The sequence below is a fragment of the Podospora bellae-mahoneyi genome, assembly GCF_035222275.1.
Source record: "Podospora bellae-mahoneyi strain CBS 112042 chromosome 1 map unlocalized CBS112042p_1, whole genome shotgun sequence".
NCBI lineage: Eukaryota > Fungi > Ascomycota > Sordariomycetes > Sordariales > Podosporaceae > Podospora > Podospora bellae-mahoneyi.
In genome coordinates, this window is record NW_026946359.1 from 2,677,407 (window position 1) to 2,695,680 (window position 18,274).

Below are 18,274 nucleotides of genomic sequence, written 5' to 3' on the forward strand. Positions count from 1 at the left end.
TAAGGCCTATTAACTGTCTTTCAAGGCCGTCGTTGAAGGGGCAATGTCGCTTTCGATCAAAGGAGCAATCCGGATGTGTTCGTCACGGAAGTAACGGTTGAGGAGAAGGGAGCGTGTTTCTGGCTTTGGAGGATCGGGCTTGGGACCGTGACTGGTCCATTTGTTGAGCCTTTGGAAGCCCTGTTAAGGACATAACAGGTCTCTGAAACTCCCACCTTCCACCAGCCAAGGTAGGTTAAACTTTTTAAGCTGTCAATCCACTTCGTCGGTGCAATTTCCTCGTGTTCTTCTGGTTCTTTCCATTCCCCTGGGCATGGAAGTTGAAAACGGAGGGAATCTCAGCTGTGGCCTCCCATGATTACAAACTGAGACCAATCCATCAACCGTTTCAGCGTACGACGACGTCGTTTCCAACTCAACGATCAACCTATTCTTCATCAATTCCCAAAACGCCATGTTGCACCTAGTTTGAGTTGCCTCTTACTTCCTCTTCAACTTGCTTCCCCTAGACAGCCAGTGAATCTAACTTTCACATGGTATCCTCGTGCTCTTCGGTGAGAAAGTCACCATGCAATTCATGAGCCAGGCTACCGGCTGGGCGAATAGCATCATCTTGGCAATGGCCCCATTGGGCACTATTACCCTCATCGTGGCAGCTATTCGTGTTGGTTACCCCTTCTGGCTCGGATCAGTAATCGGAAGAGCTCGGGAGAACCGCGCGGTGCCAGAGGCCGAGTTGATGTCGTCAACCTCTTATGAGGTATGTGAGCTCTGGAATGGCCAAGAGATTGTCCGGGTTATGGGTCAAGGGCCTATTCGAGAGTTTATTATTCTCATACCTAAGGATAAAACCAAGGATGAAAAAGAAACGGAAGAGGGGCGGGAAGGCCATATGCTCGAAGTGAGGGCAATGGAACTGAACGACCCCCACAAAATGAACAAGGAGTACTTGGGGCCATGTGGTACGTGTATCTGTCGCCACAATGGGTACTATTTTTTCAAAGTAGTGTGCTCGCCTGGGCTGGGGTAGCTACCTACTACTTTCAATATCCAAAGGACGACAAGGAAGGAGAACCCGTCACATGGGTCCGTCGAAATTTCAACAAGAATCCCGAAGCAGTTCCTCTTACGGCCGGATTCGAATTGGACTGGCTTGCAATGACTCTCGAAAAGCACAGGACTGCCCTTTGGTTCTTGTCAAGGTCCGATGAAGACTGTGCCCAGTTGGATGAGTCTTCGAGACCATAGGCAAAGGGTGATGATTCTTGGGACTGGAGAGTCGCGGCCGTCCAGAACCCCAACAACGTGAAAATGGATCCTGATGAGCACAAGTCCGAGTCGAGGCCTCAAAGGCTTATGCGCATTCGGAGAGAGCTTGGTAAAACTTGCTGGTTGAGCTGGGGTTGCGTCAGCGGAAGCAATTTCACTCGCGCGAGCCATCGAATTTACAATGGACACCCTTTTCAGTCATGGGCCCATAGATTCAGGAGACATGTGGTGGTCACGTACTATCGGCGTGAAACTGTTTACTTTCGTCTTTCATGGAAAGCCGGACACTGGACGGCATACTCGGATGAGCTGGACTCGGTTCTCTCTCTGTGGATGTATTCTGCCCACGAGAAAAAGCAACGCAAACATACGAAAGAAGGCGACAATACAAAAGGGGATGACAAAAGCAAGACCTCGGACCAGTGGTTGAGCGATAAAGGCACCTCGAAAAAGCCGAGCCTGCAGATCTAGCCATCCGCTGACCAAGAAACACACAACGATATGTCAGCCTCACCTCACCAACTTACAACTTTTCATCGCCTTCCTTTTCTTCCCCAGGAACTGCGTCAGATGGTATGGAAGATGGCCATCCGGCCAAAGGCCCCGGCCGCGCATCGATTTCCTATCTACGACGTGGGGGCCGTCCCCGAGACGCTTCACAGAACCTGCGATTTGATATACCACGACCCACGTGTCACCACCCGCGAGACTAATAGATAGCAATTATACAAGATTTGCGCTCCCCAAGACATCACTGGAACAGATTCTCAGGCAAAAACCTACTCGTGGATGGAAACAATAGCTCGGCATACATCTAGGACGCCGGTTTATGGGAGGCATGTGCCGAGTCGAAGCGTGTTGCGCTGTAGGAGTGGAGAACTCGAGTCAAAACCGATATGTTGGAGGATATACGGCTACAAGAAAATGACGGCTATGACCTAGAGAGTGCCTCTGAGCTGGTAAAGGAAGTGTACGAGAGTCATTATGTTTACACATCAGCGTCACCGATCATCCACTACCAACGAAATCTCCCCAGCTCGGCCGTAACGGAGACGGCCCCCCTTTTAGTCATTGCGCTAAGGGATCTGTTTTGGCTCGATGTCCAGTCGACGGCTCTTCTTTTCGACGATTTTTGGCTTGGGGACTCGGAGGGGATCGAGTTCATGGATCGTCTAGTATGCCCTTCTAGCTTTTTCCCACAAGTGTACGGAGGATATGGGCTGTGGCCGAGCAACATCACGATCGAGGTTGATCCGGCCTGGAATGACATTTGCGTGCAGGGCGACCAGTATCCAATCCTTGACGCCATGGTTGGTAAACCAGCGGGTGGGTCGCCCCGAGATTTTCTGTTCCGGACCATCGACTATTGCCACAAGTTGGTCGTCGACAAGTATATCACCAACGGCAACGATGAAACGGACGAACATCCGTTTATCTGGCTCATTGACCGTGGGCGTGGTGGTGCCCAGTATCGCCGCCGAAGTGGCCGAAACTCACCTTCAGGGCCGGATGGCACATCGAAAATGGCGGCTGGGCGAAAGGCGCTGTCTTTTATGACTGCGAGCATACCTACATGGAGGCAGACAGCTACGGTCCACTCATCGGGGAAATTTTGTTCACGAGGATCTCAGAAAGAGACAGCTGGGTTAACGGTGGATCCGAGGATGTGATATTCGAGGTGTCGCGGTGCGTCGCCATGCTTGTGGTGACGCCTTGAGAAGTGTTTTCTCCAGAACTCTACAGTCCCCGCAACACTCACCGTCGCGTATCTCTGATGTCACCGGTTCCCGAGCTGACCGAGCTGGATTTTTCGTGTCATTGTTCTGTTTAATTGTTACAATTGCCACGATCAAGAGGCTCAAAGAGAGACATATCAGAAAAAAAAAGGGAGGAGGCAAGGGATGAGGGGGGGAGATGGCGACCGGTCGCGTGGGACAGACAGGTGGGCTTGACTCGAGAAGCAAGGTGAACACGGATGTGGCGTGAAACTTCCACTTTGGAGAAACGAGTTGTGTCCGTGTTGTTGTTAGTGGGATCGGAGTTGGGCTATACGAAGGGGGAATATGGTGAAGGTAGTCAACCAAGTTGTAGTTGGCACATGCTTGACTTGATGTTTCGAGGCATATATCAAAACAGAGACGGGCGTACCTCATTGGTCAATGCCCCCATTGCTCAGATGATTCAAGACGAACGGTTCTTCTCAAAAGCCACCAAATGACTTGCCGCTTTCCCAAGTCTCGATTCGCACTTATGCATGCAGGTCGCAGGTCACGGAATCGCTGTCGGTCGCTTTTGGGGCGGCCGGCCGGTGTACCTGCTGTGAACTGCTGCGGTGCGAGGTTGATGTGTAACTGGTGATCGTGGCGAATCCCTGTTCAGATAATACTCTTCTTTCTTTTTTTTTATGTACAAGATCCAAGGAACTGGAAGGGAGGTTCCTGTTTCCAGGTTAGGTGAGGTCTCCGTGAACTCAACTCTTGAGACGTCAGGGTGGGATGGATATATGATTGGTTGGTCAGGGGTGTCTCGTCCTTATTAGGTAATTTTTGGTGTGGACCACACGCAATTCGAGGTTTTCCTCTTTGCCCACCCTCTGTGCCATCTGATTATTAGTTCGACTGCAGGAGCCGGGCTCAGCAGTTTTTCTTGTGTTTGGGATGCCACCGTCTTTCGGAAGAGGCAAGAATAACCAACAATAATACTGCGTAGCTAACACCACATTGGCATATGCAGCGAGAGATGCAGAGGGCCAGACTCTCAAGAATTTCAATGGAATAAATCATTGGACGCTAGCTCAGATCAAGACCCACGGAACGAGCCCCGGGCGGACCCAGACCATCTCGGCAAGCCGTGGAAGTCCTGTTCGAAAAAGCTTGTCAAAGTGATCGATGGATCTACAATTTGTTTTCCATGGCCCCTGGAGGAGGCCTTGTCATGGAAGGAATTGTTGAGCTTCTAGGGAGAGAAGAGATGATAAGGTAGAGATGGATTCAGAGTTTGAATCTGCGATCCCGACATGTTTTGTGGCACGAGAGCAGGCGCAGTCCCTGCTTGTGCCTTCGTGGTGCATTGCATGCAAAGGGTCCAGATCCTGCGGCACCGACCGTCGCGGCCCCAAACGGATCCAATGCAATTCGTCTCAAATGGCAATCCGGGGGGCCGTTCAGATGAACATTAAATTCGGTGCAATATCCGCGGAGGGGCCTCTGGGTCTCGGGGTATTCTTACAGTCGGGAAAGTAGCACCGCGTTACTTCTTGCCTTCAACACAGATCCATAGATGACCCGTTGACGTCGTTGCAACTGATGGCCAACTGCATATTCAGGTTCGGCACTCACGTCGAGGCGGAGTCCTTGTGTGACGCCTCCATGGCGCAACCTCTACGGACAGACCGGTGAGGGGCTTTGTAGTTGGAAGGGGCATGCATTGTGGTCTCTTGAGGACAAATATTAGTTCTAGAAAAGGGGAAAAGCGCAGTCTGCACCCCATGTTTTTTGCTCTCTCTTGGGCCACCTAGGGAGGGCCCTGGGCGCTATCGCACCGCAGCACCGTTACGCTGTTGCTGTCTGAGCCCAGGGACACCCGCACACCGTCTAGCTGCTTCAGTGCTAGCCCAGCCATAATTGGAACCATTTGCACACGCTTTTCCCAAAATGGCATGGGGGCCAGAAGCAAATTCATGTGGGCGCTGGCTTCGTAGGTTGGCTTTCCGTTAGGGACCCGCTTCCCCGTTCATTCCCCTGGCCATCCCCCTTCCTCGGCCTGGCCTGCGAACGCAACGTGACGCTTCTTTCTGTTCTCATCCTCCTCCAACTTGTGGTGTTGTGAGACCCCAGGACGAACGACCTGACCTATCTGTTTGCCGCCTACCTACCTTACCTACCCTCGTTTCCATTTCTCACGCTCGTTCTACCCCGTCCGTTCGTTGCCGCCATTCGCGACTTGCCCGTTGCTTTTACTCCTTTTCTACCACCTTACTATCTTACTTACCACAACCTGTGTGGCTCTTTTATCGGCTGCTCACCCGCCCGCAGTTCCTGTCTCTGAATGCGCCGCCCATCCCCGCGACGATACCGGCTTGGACCTTGAAACGACAGCCCTCACCCGCCGCACCCCTCAAAAATCTTGATGTTGTTTCGAGAGAGGCATCAGCACCTCGAGTTACCGTTGGCTCACCCGCATCTTTACATTTGACGCTGCCTCTTTTTACGCGAGCCGACAATCTTCCCGATCGCGGTTCACCCTTCTCCAAGCCACCAAATACTCGCGCATCTTTTAGGTCGATCCCGCATGGTTCGAGTCGCACGCCACACTTCGTTTGCCGGTTGGGTGGTCTGAGTCGGCCAGAGTTGACCTCATAGTTTATGCGCCTTTAGCTCGACGTTTCGGTATTCCGTCGACGCTGTTGCCCCTGACGTCTTGCCCAGGACCGATCTTCAAAACCCAGGTATCAGCGGAGGGTTGCGGTTGAGGAGGAACCCCCTCACTGGACCGCCACGCATCGACCCAGCAGATATTTCGAAGCAAACACTACAACAACGTATGAATCATCGTAGGAAATAATTTGCATCGCGAACGGCACCATGGCGAACCGACCTGACTTTATCGACGTGAGGTCGAAATCCTCCGCTTCCGTTGGACGCCCGCTACGATCCCCTCGTCTCCATGTTGCGGGCGAAGCACCGCCGGAACTATCACCTCTCGATGCCTTCGCGCTACAAAGCCGTCTGCTGGCAAAGCAGCTGCAGGAAAGTCAAAAGTCTGGGCGACGCATGAGTCGACTGCCACCGTTGACTACTGAAAGCCCGTTGATCATGCAGGGAAGATCGGAGTATTTTCGATCCATGTCCCACGATTCTGCTTCCGAGGAAGAATTCGCTGCGCAGCACAGCGCAGGCTCTGGATTTAGACCAGAGGTGGAAACTGATATCAACAACCGGCCTGTATCAGTGCATCCCCGAATGAGCCATATACCACCTACGCCTGAGCAGAATGTCCCGGTACCAAAACTGCCGCCGACCTTTGACTCACAGAAGGAGGCAGATCAGGAGCAGGAACAGGACCGCGAGAGCTTGTTCGGGGTCGGAGCTCGAAGGGAACATTCACCAGGCCCAATCGATACTGCTGCTCCCCCTGCCCAACTGACGAGGACGGTAACGCAGGAGAGTATACCTCTCCCAGCATCGACACCTACTCGCTCGATTACTAGCTCCCCCGAAAGAATATCCAAGACAACCTCCCATGAAGCTGGAGGGCTTGTTCCTCCTCGGCCTCTATTCACTAAGCGCTCTTCGAGTTTGATGTCCTCTCATGACAGTTCTGCCGACGATGAAGGATTCAGCACCCCGATGAGCACATCATTTCACTCTCAGAGGTCTCGCAAGTTTTCTACCAGCAGCGGTGTTTTGTCGCCTGGGTTTGCCCCATACCAGCGATCACCTTCCATCAGCTCGGATATTTCTGCTTTGCCGCGCCCGTCGTTCAATTTCTCTAGACCACTCAGCAGAGCTGGGACACCAAGTCTGGATCCACCAGCACGGCAAGCATCATCTGATAGTCATGCTTCGTTCATGCTCACGACCGATGATGCAGCCCATACGCCCATCAGTATGAGCAGCGAGGCACTCACCGAGTCTACGCCCAAAGAAGACGTATTTGTGCTGCCGCGGGGTAAGGCTTTGCAAAGGAACTCGGTTGTCCTGCCGGACATGAAAGCCCCGGCGAGATTTTCATGGGAACATCCTGTTGAAAACCATGGACAACCACCACCATCCCCACCTAGCAGGCCGGCAAGCAGGCCAACAAGTTCAACCGGGCCACCGAATCCTCCTGAAGCCAACACTCGGCCGTCACACGAGCGTAGTAAGCTCAGCACTGAGATTTTTAGATCGGGACCAGAGCCATTCCCACCTCTGGGCAGACCATCGATAGAGAGTGCCCGTGTGTCTGGAGAGTCGCAACGAGGCCGTGCTCCCTTTGCCCATCTACACGATGCTGCTGCGGGGAGATCGATAATGTCGAACAACACAAGCGATTCGGCAAGCACAATCAAGCCTGGGCCTGCCACACCGGCTAACCCACCAACGATGGCCGATCTCACTGCGGAAGAACACGTTAACAAGGCCATTGCTCTTCACCAGGAAGGTTCGCTGCCAGAGTCAGCGTGGCATTTACGGCACGCAGCCAAGCAGGGTCACCCTACTGGCATGCTGCTATATGCTTTGGCTTGTCGTCACGGCTGGGGCATGCGACCGAACCCTCGTGAGGGAGTGGAGTGGCTTCGGAAAGCCATGGATTCGGCGAATCTGGAAATCAAGGAGGACGAGGAGCATGTCAAGGAGGGCAAGCATGTGGATGTGAACGAGCGGAAGACACACCGTGCTCAGTTGGCGCTCAGTATATATGAATTGGGTGTCAGTCATATGAACGGGTGGGGGATTGAGCAGGATAAGGTGTTGGCGTTGAAGTGTTTTGAAACTGCTGGAGGTATGATTCTTCCTTACTACAATGATTCGGTATTCGGTGCTGACAGATATCCGTGTAGCTTGGGGAGATGTCGATGCGCTTGCGGAGGCCGGGTTCTGCTATGCTCAAGGCATTGGCTGCAAGAAGAACCTGAAAAAGAGTGCCAAACTCTATCGGGAGGCCGAGTCGAAGGGAATGAGCATGGTGGGCAATAGCTGGTATGTTTCTGTCATGTATTCTCTGGCAAGAAAATCTTCTAACATTGGCACAGGATTCACAAGCCAAAATATGCCGACGACCCTGAAAAGGACAAGAAGGACCGGGCAAAGTCGAAATCTAGAAAGAGCATCTTTAGCAGAAAGACGCATTGATCTCTTTGCTCGCCATGCCGTGCCAACAAACATTACTCTTCAAACCAGCATAACCCGACGACCAACGACAACTCCCCTACCTATAAAGGACGGCGTCTTTTTCTCATCACTTTGCATTTTTTCTTGGGGGGTTTTTTTTTTCTTTGTTAGACAGTTTTTTTTTTTCAGTCATCATCTATCGTCATCATCATCACTCATACCCCCATCAGCCTTTGTTGTTACTTTTTGCTTTTTGTGGAGTTTTTTTTTCTTTTTTTTTTTTTGTGTGTTTTGTTATAGGGGAAACTTGCAACATATTGTGGGCGTTGCATTTTTTCCTTTTACAAATTTGTTGCGGTGGGCAGGTGCAAAAAGAGCAAGGTGTGATGGTTAAGGGGGGCTTTTCTAGGGATTCGTTTTCTTTTCAATTTTCTTCCTGTTGATCTCCAAAAGTCGGATATTAAGAGGATCTTCCTTTGTACTTTTTTTTTGTGTTTGTTTGCTTTCTTCTTTTCAAGGTTATCTATTTTGGTTTGGTATTATGCTTGGGGTTTTTTCTTTCTTTTTTTTGGTGGGCAGAGAAAGAGGGGGGAACTGGATTTAGCGAGGAGTGAAGAGTAGCAGGGCAAAGATGGGAGGAGGGGGGGGGAGGGCCAGTGGGAAGTTTTTAAAAATCTAATCGTAGTTTTTCTCGATGGTTTGTTTGTTTGTTGTTGTTGTTGTGTAGATATATTTGCTGCTGCTGTTGTTGTTGTTGTTGATCAGCAAGAAAGCTTTTTGTAGATATCTGCGAGCTATGCATGTTACCTATTTAGTTGAAGGCGGTGTTAGGTAAGATACTTATTTAGAGGTGGGTGGAAGCGAGGGAGGTGGGAGATGAGACGGACCTCGAAAAGACCCTGGGGGTTTGACAGGATCGAAGATTTCTGGAAGATGTTGACTTTCTGGTGCTTCATGTGTGGATTTGAGTATGATATCCACCTCGGTATCAAGAGCTTGAAATATGATCAGCACGCCTTTGAACTGTCTTTCAAGGCCTTTTCACTATGTCAAGAGGCCTTTTAACAATCCATCAAGACCTATCAACTATTTATTAAGGCCTATCGATTTCATTATCTTTCAGGGCACGGTTTGACCGACAATATCGGTATAGCACACCAAATACGTCCGAAATTAATGATTCGACTTGAGCTCTATTAGTTCTTTGCCCACGCCTGCTCTCAATTTCATCACATCAATACTAATATCACATGACCCACGCCTCATCCCAGCACCTATGTGTCAACCTCCATCTTATCGCCAGCCTCCGCCTCCGTCAAGTCCGTGATACTGACAAAGTTCCCAATATCCTGCTTCCTGATCGTGATCTTCTCGTTCAGCACCGCCGTGGTACCCGTTGGGAACACATAGCTCTTGAGCTTCTGCGTCCTCTCGTTTGGCTTGATGTAGTTCCTCTTGAGAATTGTCTTCTCCGGCGTGATGATTGCCACATCCACGTTGCTACCAGAACCCAAATCGTTCCAGATACCAGCCTCGATAGCGTCCGCGCAGAGCTTCACAGCCTCGTCCTGGGTCAGCTTGGCCTTCCACTGCGTCTCAAAGACGGACATAGCGGCGAGGGAGCCGGAACCCATGGTCACGTAGGGCAGCTTGTCGGTGGAGCCGTGGGCGTGGACGGTGAAGAGATGGGTGCCAGTGGGGTCGACGCCGGCGACGACGAGGTAGGCGCCGATGTGCCCCTGGTAGCGGAAGAGGTGCTGCTTGAGCATGGTCATGACGGTTACCACGCGGGGCTTGCGGCCGGTGGAGAGGGAATGGAGCTCGAGCTGGGAGGAGATGAGGGCGGTGGTGAACTCGGTGTCGGCGGCGGTACCGGCACCGGCGCACCAGATGTTGGGGGAGATGTAATGGAGCTTTTCGCAGTTCTTGTCGGCGACAATGGGGCCTGAGGTGGCACGGGTATCGGCGGCGATCTGGAGTGGAGAGAGAGGGTTAGATATTATGGGATGGGGGTTAAATTCGAGGGGGGAGGACGGCATACCACTACACCACCATCATATATACATCCCACAATGGTGGTACCTGTGCTGGTCGCCTTGGGGAGGGGCACGCCACGGGCGTGGAGAGCCGCATTGCGGTTGTAATTTGAGAAATCGAAACCAGGCATGGTGTGTGGTTGGTTTGTGGTTGAATATCGTCGGTTCTAAGTGTCCAAGCTCGGCTGTGGGGGTATGTTCGTGGGAAGGGGTCTCTTGATCGAGGCCGTTGAAGAGCTGATGACAAAGATGGGATCGTAACGCCTTGGCTGGCAGCCGCAACTCTTGAATGCGGGATTGTGGAACGAGGATGCTACGGGTGACTTGATATGGTCAGATGTCTGGGCCTGTAGCTGTCTCAGTCGTGGATGATGGAGTCTTGAAGCTGTAGAAGGTTGCTACCGCAGCTTTCCCGAGCAGGATGTTGGCGGGCGTTCAGGCGGGCGATACAGTGGTCGTCAAGCTTGGACTGACGCGCGCTACAGGGTGCTGCCTGACTCCACAGCGGGACCTGGAGGCTGGCCCAAGCTCTCCCCACACGTGACAAGCGCTAACCAAGAGGGGGAAGGCACTCTTGAGTGACAGGGGTGTGCTCTCGGGTTGGCATGGCAGGCACGGCAGGCAGAAAAATCGTGGGTCAATCGCTCATTGGCGCGTCGTTCACCATTTCTTTGAGCTGGTGTTGACTTTCGACTTGCACAAAGAAACTGCAGTCCCAACCCCCTCCTGGCAACATTGTTACTGCCAACCAACAACTATTCCCGATCGAAACGACACCCATAATTAGGGGGACACGCGCAAACTATTGCTATTTCAATACTTCCAATCCCTTTTGCTCGACGACTTCTCGAACTCGCTGCCCGATCGCGATACCGCTTTGGCTGGATTCGCTCTCGAGCCCCGGGACACCTTGCCCGCTGATGAATCACGCTAGACTCTGAGCTCAGGTCCGCTGTCTAAGGCCGGCCGCATCGCAGCTACAGCTATGGCTTTCGGTTTTGGAAACGCGAGCAATCCCATGATGGGCGTACCTTCCGCTGGCGGGGTGGGGGGGTTGTCGCAAGGAAGCGATCTCGAGGTTATCCAGACAGAGGTGAGATAGGTGCACGGTGACAGGTGGTTGAGCTCACACCAGAGTGGAGCGCTAATTTGTATATATAGGGTCTTGGATTTCTCTCTCTCGCCGGCGATTCAAAGGTTCAGTTGACCTCAAAATGGCAGCCTGCTCCAGCCCCAACGGCATCCCTTCTTAGCATTGCCCCTCGAAAGGGTCTGGTTGCTGCGGCCAGCCCAGATGCGGTACACATCGCCACAACCGAGTCTGTACGGAAAGCGTTCGAATCCCCTAAGAATGGCGATAGCGACGTCCGACCGTTCACACCCCAGGCCAAGGTGCCGCTTGGCATCAGGATCTCACAGTTAGCCTTCACCGTGGATGAACAATTCCTCATTCTTTCCGCCGAGTCGGGCGGTGGTCTTGCTGTCTACAATACCGACACGCTTACACAAGGTGGCACGCAATCCGCCTTCGAAATACCTACAAATTCCGAATCTCTCAGGGCTCTGGTTCCAAATCCTTCACCGGATCTCTCGCACTTCGTCGCCATCGTGACAGACAAAGGCAACCTCTTGATGGCGAACCTTGCGGAGAAGAAGCTTGTATCGGGCGCGAATGGGCCAGTACTTCGTTCGCAAGTCAGCTGTGTCTCATGGAGCACCAAGGGAAAACAGCTGGTTGCTGGTGTAGCTGACGGCTCCATCTACCAAATGACACCCGAAGGTGTGGAAAAGGCACATATTCCAAAGTCCCCCAGTGTTGGAGATTACCATGTCGCCTCGTTGGCCTGGATTGAGAACCACGTGTTCCTTGCTGTTTACAACCAGACAAATGGCCAAGATCCATCTGTTTTCAACCTAATCACCCGCCATCAACCACCAGGAGGAACACCTACGTTCACCTATCAGAAGATCACTGACCCGGTAGAGCCTTTTGTGGCCGACAAGACACCACACCACACTATCCTCAGGCTGAAGGATTTCCCTCCAAATCTCGACGAGTGTTTGCTGGTTGCGTCAACGGCCAATGAAGGCATTGGTCTATTGACACGCTCCAAGACCCCCTTGACACAGGACAAGGATGCGGACAAGATCACAAATGTGTTCACAACAACTGAGTTTGCTGACGATTCTAAGCGTGCTCAGCTCCCTATGGGCGAGGACCTGACCGATACGTTTCCTATCGGAGCGACGCTCGACCTGTCCAGCAAGGAAAAGGTTTACAAGCCCATCCCGACGGACGAAATCGAGAACTCTCCCGGGCCTCTCCCTGGCCTGTGGGTGCTCAATAATGAAGGCGTGCTTGTGTCCTGGTGGGTTGTCTATAACGAATCTATTCGGGCCGGGACAACGTATCCGGGCATCGTAGGAGGGTCCGCCGCTCAGGCAATCACACCAGCGGCCCCAGCTAGCTCTGGCGTCTCTGCCTTTGGGTCTCCTGCCGTTGCTAGCTCTGGAGCTTCTGCTTTTGGGTCCCCTGCCCTTGCCAGCCCTGGAGTCTCTGCCTTTGGCGAACCCTCTCCTGCTCCAGCTTTCGGGACACCGTCCTCTCCCGCGGCATTCGGTGGTTCCTCTGCTTTGGGAGCCAAGGCTTCACCCTGGGCTACCGCATCAGGTACATCTGCTGCCCCAGCGTTTGGTTCCAGCGCGTTCGGTAGTAAACCAGCTGCTGCTGTACCTGCGTTTGGTGCCCCTGCTTTTGGCCAGCCATCGGCCCCTGCGTTCGGCCAGAGTTCACTAGGATTGGGGGCGGCTAAGCCTTCTCCATGGGCCACGGGAACAACTGCTTCTGCAGCACCTGCCTTTGGACAATCAGGTTTAGGCAGCTCGGCAGCCGCCGCCGGTAAGGTGTTCGGTAGTGGTGCTGCTCCACCAGCTGGTGGTTTTGCCAGTTTTGCCAGTAAGGGTGGCTTTGGGTCTCTGGGCGGTGCTTCTTCCGGATCCAGCATTTTCGGATCAAAGCCTGCTGGCTCTGCCCCCGCCCCTGAAGTCTCAATGGATACACCTACAGCATTCCCTCCGCCGGCTGCGAAGACGGACAGACCCGCTTTTGGGGCTTCTCCTTTTGTATTGGGAAGTACATTCAAGGCTGATACCTCAAGTGCTGCTAGTGCCTTTGAAACTAAAAAGCCAGAAGGCAGCTCCATGTTTGGAAGTGGGTTCAGCTCTGCCTTGGAAGCCCCAGCTTCCAAGGATGAGGATATGGATAGAGTAACGCCAGCGCCCGAGGAGAAGCCCAAGTCTGTATTTGGTGACCTCGGATCTACTACGCCAACATCGACACCGGCCCCCTCGAAGTTCGGCTTCCAAACTGCTGGCGTCGAAGCTGCCAAAATGACCCTATTTGCCCCGAAGGCCTCGGCTCCCACATCTAGTATCTTTGGAACTCCAGGACCTGCTTCGTCGGGGCTTTTTAAGCCAAAGCCGGAAACTGACCTCTTTGGTCAACCGAAGCCTGCTGCTAATCCTTTTGGCGCACCGACACCTGCCGCGGCAAATGTATTTGGGTCACCAAAGCCTGCGGAAAATCCTTTCGGAGCACCAAAGATCAAGCAAGAGGAAAGCGATAAAGAGAATGTTAAGAGTGTTCCGGCGGCCCCTCTGCCGCCGGATGCAACTAGTAAGGCCGACTTCTCTTTTAGCTCTTCATCTTCAGGATCAAACAACTCACAAGAAGCAGATACCAAAGCTCCTGTGAAAGCAGAGGAGGCGCCACTCCCTCCGGATTTCATGAAACCAGGCCTCCCCTCCAAGGAAACATCCAAGTCACCTGGATTCAGTGAAAGCGATACTGGGCGAATGCCCCCCAACCTGCTTTCGAGCAAACCGAAGCCTGAGGTCTACGATGCCAAACCACCTATCCCTGAGGAGGCCCCCTTGCCGCCTGACTTTATCGGCAAGCCCGCCACCAAACTTCCGGATGTCCCTGCTGTGCCAGAAAGCCCCGACGAGAGTGAACTATCAGAATGTGACGCGGAAGATCAGACTCACGAACTTGAGGAAGGTGAGGTTGATGAAGAAGAGGAAGAGTACGATGAGGAAGAATCGGAAGGCAGCGGCGTTGATGTGACTAAGGAGTTCAGCCCGACAGCTGGCGGTTTTGAGAGTCACACTCCTGGCATCACTCCCCATGGGTCTTTTGATGGTGGCATGACTGGAAGTGCGTTCTCAACCATTTCAAGATCCGAGGCCAACCAAGGTCGCCCGCTCTTTGGCGAGATCAACACGAGGAACGCCCCGTCGTTCCCCAAGCCGGTGCCGACAAGCCCTCGATCGCCGAGCCCGATGCGAGGTCCACCTCGGGCGAGCCTTCTCCGGCCTGGTCCCCCCGACACTCCTCGGTCCTTTGCGCCAGGTGTTGCGTCGGATCTCTTGGGACGTCGCTCAGCACCCCCGGCTACCAGCCCGTTCGGTTCTGCTCCAGCTAGCCGGGCGCGGCCACAGGAGGTCGACCCTAACATCAAAGCCCAGATGAGGCTCGCGGCCAAGCGAGAAGAAGAAGCCAAGCAAGCCCTCGTGGATCCGGAAGACGAGGGCATCCAGCAACTTCTCCGCTCCAAAATTAAGCCCACTCTGCAGATTGACGAGTTCTTGGCGACGGACACAAGGCTCAAGGAAATTGAGAAGCGCGGAGAGAACGAGATCCCAGCTGCGTGCGAGGCTCTCTGGCGGGATATCAACCGCATGATTGATCGCCTGGGCCTCAACTCCCGAGCGCTCCAGTCTTTCATCCTCGGCCATACCACCCTCCGCAAGGAGGACGGCCGCGATCAGGACGATCTCGAACACCCCGATGACTGGGTCCTTGTCGAAGCTGAAGATCTAGGTAAAATAATCGACAACCAACTCTCCCGTCGCTTGGAAGAGGGCCGCATTCAAGAGATTGACCGCGTCGAAGATGAGATTTCTGGCCTGATGCGGGACCTGACCAAGCTCCGCGCCAAAGAAGAAGACATGCGCAAGATCATCATGGCGCATGTCGATCCCGACCAGGTGAATGTTGCCAAATCTTTACCTCTTAGTGCGGAGCAGGCCGCGCAGCAGAATGAGCTCAGACGATCCTTCGCGACGTTTTCGGGGCTGTTGGCGGAAGCAGAAGAGGCATTGACGCTGCTCAAGGCAAAGATTGCTTCTGCAGGGGGTGCGAGCGGTAGAGCACCTGTTCCTACGGTGGATGCCATCTTGAGAACGATTCAAAAGATGACCAGCATGGCGGAGAAGAGGAGCGGGGATATTGATGTTTTGGAGAACCAGATGAGGAGGTTGAGGTTGGGGACTCCGGCGAGGAGCAGGGAGGGGAGTCCGTTTGTTGGTGGAGGAGGGCCGGCCACGCCGACGCCGAATAATAGGAGGTCGTTGTTGATGAGCCCCGGCAGGGGGGAGTCGCCTTTTGGGGCGTCGGTTAGGATGGGAAGTGTTGGACCTGGCGGCGGTGGTGGGGTGGGGCCTAGTCCGAGGAAGAAGTTGAGTCAGTTTAGTGAGGAGGAGAAGAAGGTGCTGAGGGAGAGGGAGAGGAGGAGGAAGAATGTGTTGGGGTTGTTGAGGGGGAGTTTGGAGAGGACGGGGGGAAATGTTAGTCGGTTGAGGGATGATGAGTAGTTTGTATGGGAAAGGGGGACGGGAGCAAAGTGTATGCGTTTACAATCAAGGTTCACGGTGTTTTGCTTTGGAAGAGGTCTGGTCTTGTAAGTTGGGTTTGGCTCGCAGCATCGAGTTATATGTCTGTCTGGGTTGCCACATAATTAGGATAGTCAAATCACAATTTTATGTGGTCAGTTGTGGTGCATGTGTGTGCGTGTATGTCTGTGTGGTAGACATGAAGCAAAATTGCTATCTACCCCTATTTACTCCGCTTAGTTGTTGTATCCCACCACGCTGTCCTCTCAGAAGACTCTGAAACAAACCCACAAGTTTGACTAAACCCAAAAAAAACTCCATTAACGCCCGAAACACAGGCCCCTCCAAGATGAACAGTGATTTTCCGGCCTGTAGTAGGTAATATAGAACCAAATGCCATATCCTTCCTTTCCCTCCTTCGATTCATTCCTTCCTTGTCAATTCCCTAACCTTCCAACCTATCTCAGACGAGAAATCAATCATCATCCCACTCATCCCCATTCCTAATCCCGCTTGGCTGCCCTCCATTCTGTTGAGCCGCCTTCTGTTTCTTCTTCTTATCCTCCTCATCACTCTCACTCTCATCATCATTCAACGCCCTCGCCAAATCATCCGGATCCTGCATCTTCGCATCCGGATCCGCCCCCCCAGCCAATTCATCATCCGACTCATCCGCAAAACCTCCCCTACTATTGCTACTCGTCACACCCTGCTCCTGCCTCGACCCGCCACTCTCCCCATCATAAACCCCCTCATCAGCACTAATACTAATCCCCCTACTCCCCCACTTTGCCCTCCCCGGCCTGGCATCCCGCCCAACCTCATGCCTCCCCGGTCCAAGCGCAGGCGCGCTCTCCTCATCATACTCATCCTCATCCGCCGCGTTGCTCCCACCCCTCAGGTGCTTGCTCCCAAAAATCTTACTCAACAACCACCCCCTCCTCAAATCATCCGCATCCACCACCCCCCCATTCCTCAGCTTGACCCTCTGCCTCGTCCAGTACACCCACGCAAAATCCGCATACAGCGCAGTCTGGACAATCCCAAAAATGACACTGATCGGGTTCGGCTTCCGCCCATTCGTGTCCAGCTCCCTGAGGAACCAGTTCAGCAGATACAACCCCCTGTAGCTCCCCAAGAACACAATGTAAAAACTGGTAATCACCGTCGGGACAGTCGTCTGCCGCAGCAGCAACAGCTGCGGCAAAACGCAGACTGACTCCAAGATCTGGGAGAATACCCAAAGCCATTCTGTAAAAGCCCACTCTCGTTTCTTATCAAAGATGAGCATAAAGAAGGGGGAGAGGACGAGGGATCCGGAAAAGACGAGGCCGGCGAGCTTCCAGGCGATTTCCTTTTCGCGCGTGCGGGGGTAGACGAAGCGCATGATGCCGAGGGTGTAGAAGGAGGAGAGGAGGTAAAAGACTTTGAAGAAGTAGTTCCAGGCGTGGGTTTCGACGAAGAGGTCCGTGTAACGGGTTACGAAGACGAGAGCGTAGAAGAGCTGGGTAAGGAGGGAGACGCCTGAGACACAAAAAGGGTTAGAGATGGTTGGGAAAGGGGGGGAAGGGAGAAGGGGAAGAAAACTAACCTTCGGCGCTCCTGTTACGGTGGATGGAGAAGATGAGGATGCATTTTGCTGTTATGTGCGACAGGTCGGCCGCTATTCTAAAGATCTAGCCGGGTGTGAGCTTTGTCTGATCAATCCTTGTGATTGATTGAGGTATCTGGCGTGACATACGTTCCAAGCCATCTTGAACCACTATCCACCCTTGACGGTGTCTGTAGGTGCAAAAGACGCTATCGCAACGTGGAGAGCTTCGAGTTCGGGGGTGACAGGAGCTATGATTGCATCACAAGCAAGGTGCCGCTCGCAAGGGACACCTTGGAAACCAACAACAGGTGGGGTTGCGTAGGTGGTTTCGATGAAAGATGGTAGTATATAGACAGCGTCGCGGACGGCCTGTGTGAAGCTGGTAGCAGAAGAAGCTGGATGTGCGGTGGGAGAGGAAGTTTTGTCGATTCTGAAAGCGTGCGCGTCAAGCTCTTGATGCGGGTGGTTGCTGAGCTAGGTTGCAGGCGGCAGCGAACTGACGGCACCTTGCAGGCTGGGGAGGCGGGCCGGAGTGGCCCAACGATGATCAGCTGAGGTCAGCTGCGGAATTCCTAGGGTTAGGGTTGTATACTGAAAAGACATGCTCTATGACACTCGATTTGAGACATCGTTTACGTGATTTCCAGGTTTCCATTATGCAAAACACTCCAATCCATTAGGCCCGGGCACTAAAATTCCGTTGATGGGAAAGACTATAAAACATGAGAAAAAGGCTCCAAGTCTCTCTTCCACTTCCGGCTGACATCCGGTGCCCTATGCCGGCCGCCTAAACCGGTCCGGAGCCGGCCTCGGCCCGGAAATGGTCTCCCGAGCAGATCAGTTCCGCGGCGCGGCGCTGCACCAACTTCCCTCGGATGATTCAGAGC

General features: G+C 53.2%; 5 protein-coding genes across 5 annotated transcripts; 2 read left to right on the plus strand and 3 right to left on the minus strand.

The window, feature by feature from the left end:
• Positions 1-2,915: 2,915 nt before the first annotated feature.
• On the minus strand, positions 2,916-3,438 carry QC761_108225 (uncharacterized protein; the record flags this gene model as incomplete). The annotated part of the gene is made up of 2 exons (XM_062874102.1): positions 2,916-3,092; positions 3,418-3,438. The coding sequence occupies 2 exons, from the start codon at positions 3,436-3,438 to the stop codon at positions 2,916-2,918; spliced, it is 198 nt and encodes a 65-aa protein (XP_062737210.1).
• Positions 3,439-4,782: 1,344 nt separating this feature from the next.
• QC761_108230 (uncharacterized protein) lies at positions 4,783-9,100 on the plus strand. Its single transcript, XM_062874103.1, has 3 exons — positions 4,783-7,755; positions 7,814-7,952; positions 8,006-9,100. The coding sequence occupies exons 1-3, from the start codon at positions 5,853-5,855 to the stop codon at positions 8,103-8,105; spliced, it is 2,142 nt and encodes a 713-aa protein (XP_062737211.1). The 5' UTR covers positions 4,783-5,852; the 3' UTR covers positions 8,106-9,100.
• A 136-nt stretch (positions 9,101-9,236) lies between these two features.
• On the minus strand, positions 9,237-10,588 carry PUP1 (proteasome core particle subunit beta 2). The gene is made up of 2 exons (XM_062874104.1): positions 10,126-10,588; positions 9,237-10,057 (listed from the first exon to the last, which is right to left on the minus strand). The coding sequence occupies exons 1-2, from the start codon at positions 10,249-10,251 to the stop codon at positions 9,359-9,361; spliced, it is 825 nt and encodes a 274-aa protein (XP_062737212.1). The 5' UTR covers positions 10,252-10,588; the 3' UTR covers positions 9,237-9,358.
• Positions 10,589-10,746: 158 nt separating this feature from the next.
• Positions 10,747-15,955, plus strand: QC761_108250 (uncharacterized protein). The gene is made up of 3 exons (XM_062874105.1): positions 10,747-11,213; positions 11,282-13,796; positions 13,857-15,955. Exons 1-3 carry the CDS (start codon positions 11,106-11,108, stop codon positions 15,773-15,775), a joined length of 4,542 nt encoding a protein of 1,513 aa, XP_062737213.1. The 5' UTR covers positions 10,747-11,105; the 3' UTR covers positions 15,776-15,955.
• Position 15,956: 1 nt separating this feature from the next.
• QC761_108260 (uncharacterized protein) lies at positions 15,957-17,880 on the minus strand. Its single transcript, XM_062874106.1, has 3 exons — positions 17,535-17,880; positions 17,385-17,469; positions 15,957-17,317 (listed from the first exon to the last, which is right to left on the minus strand). The coding sequence occupies exons 1-3, from the start codon at positions 17,544-17,546 to the stop codon at positions 16,269-16,271; spliced, it is 1,146 nt and encodes a 381-aa protein (XP_062737214.1). The 5' UTR covers positions 17,547-17,880; the 3' UTR covers positions 15,957-16,268.
• Between the last annotated feature and the right edge of the window lie 394 nt (positions 17,881-18,274).

What these genes read in the sequence shown, in the direction of transcription:
- QC761_108230 (XM_062874103.1), top strand. Translation starts at nt 5,853, where the DNA reads ATGGCGAACCGACCTGACTTTATCGACGTGAGGTCGAAATCCTCCGCT. An exon ending in GTGTTTTGAAACTGCTGGAG is followed by an intron (nt 7,756 to 7,813) that starts GTATGATTCTTC and finishes ATATCCGTGTAG; the next exon opens with CTTGGGGAGATGTCGATGCG. An exon ending in AGCATGGTGGGCAATAGCTG is followed by an intron (nt 7,953 to 8,005) that starts GTATGTTTCTGT and finishes ACATTGGCACAG; the next exon opens with GATTCACAAGCCAAAATATG.
- PUP1 (XM_062874104.1), bottom strand. Translation starts at nt 10,251, where the DNA reads ATGCCTGGTTTCGATTTCTCAAATTACAACCGCAATGCGGCTCTCCAC. An exon ending in TATATGATGGTGGTGTAGTG is followed by an intron (nt 10,058 to 10,125) that starts GTATGCCGTCCT and finishes TCTCCACTCCAG; the next exon opens with ATCGCCGCCGATACCCGTGC.
- QC761_108250 (XM_062874105.1), top strand. Translation starts at nt 11,106, where the DNA reads ATGGCTTTCGGTTTTGGAAACGCGAGCAATCCCATGATGGGCGTACCT. An exon ending in TCGAGGTTATCCAGACAGAG is followed by an intron (nt 11,214 to 11,281) that starts GTGAGATAGGTG and finishes TTGTATATATAG; the next exon opens with GGTCTTGGATTTCTCTCTCT. An exon ending in TCTGCCGCCGGATGCAACTA is followed by an intron (nt 13,797 to 13,856) that starts GTAAGGCCGACT and finishes CACAAGAAGCAG; the next exon opens with ATACCAAAGCTCCTGTGAAA.
- QC761_108260 (XM_062874106.1), bottom strand. An exon ending in CCGTAACAGGAGCGCCGAAG is followed by an intron (nt 17,318 to 17,384) that starts GTTAGTTTTCTT and finishes TTTGTGTCTCAG; the next exon opens with GCGTCTCCCTCCTTACCCAG.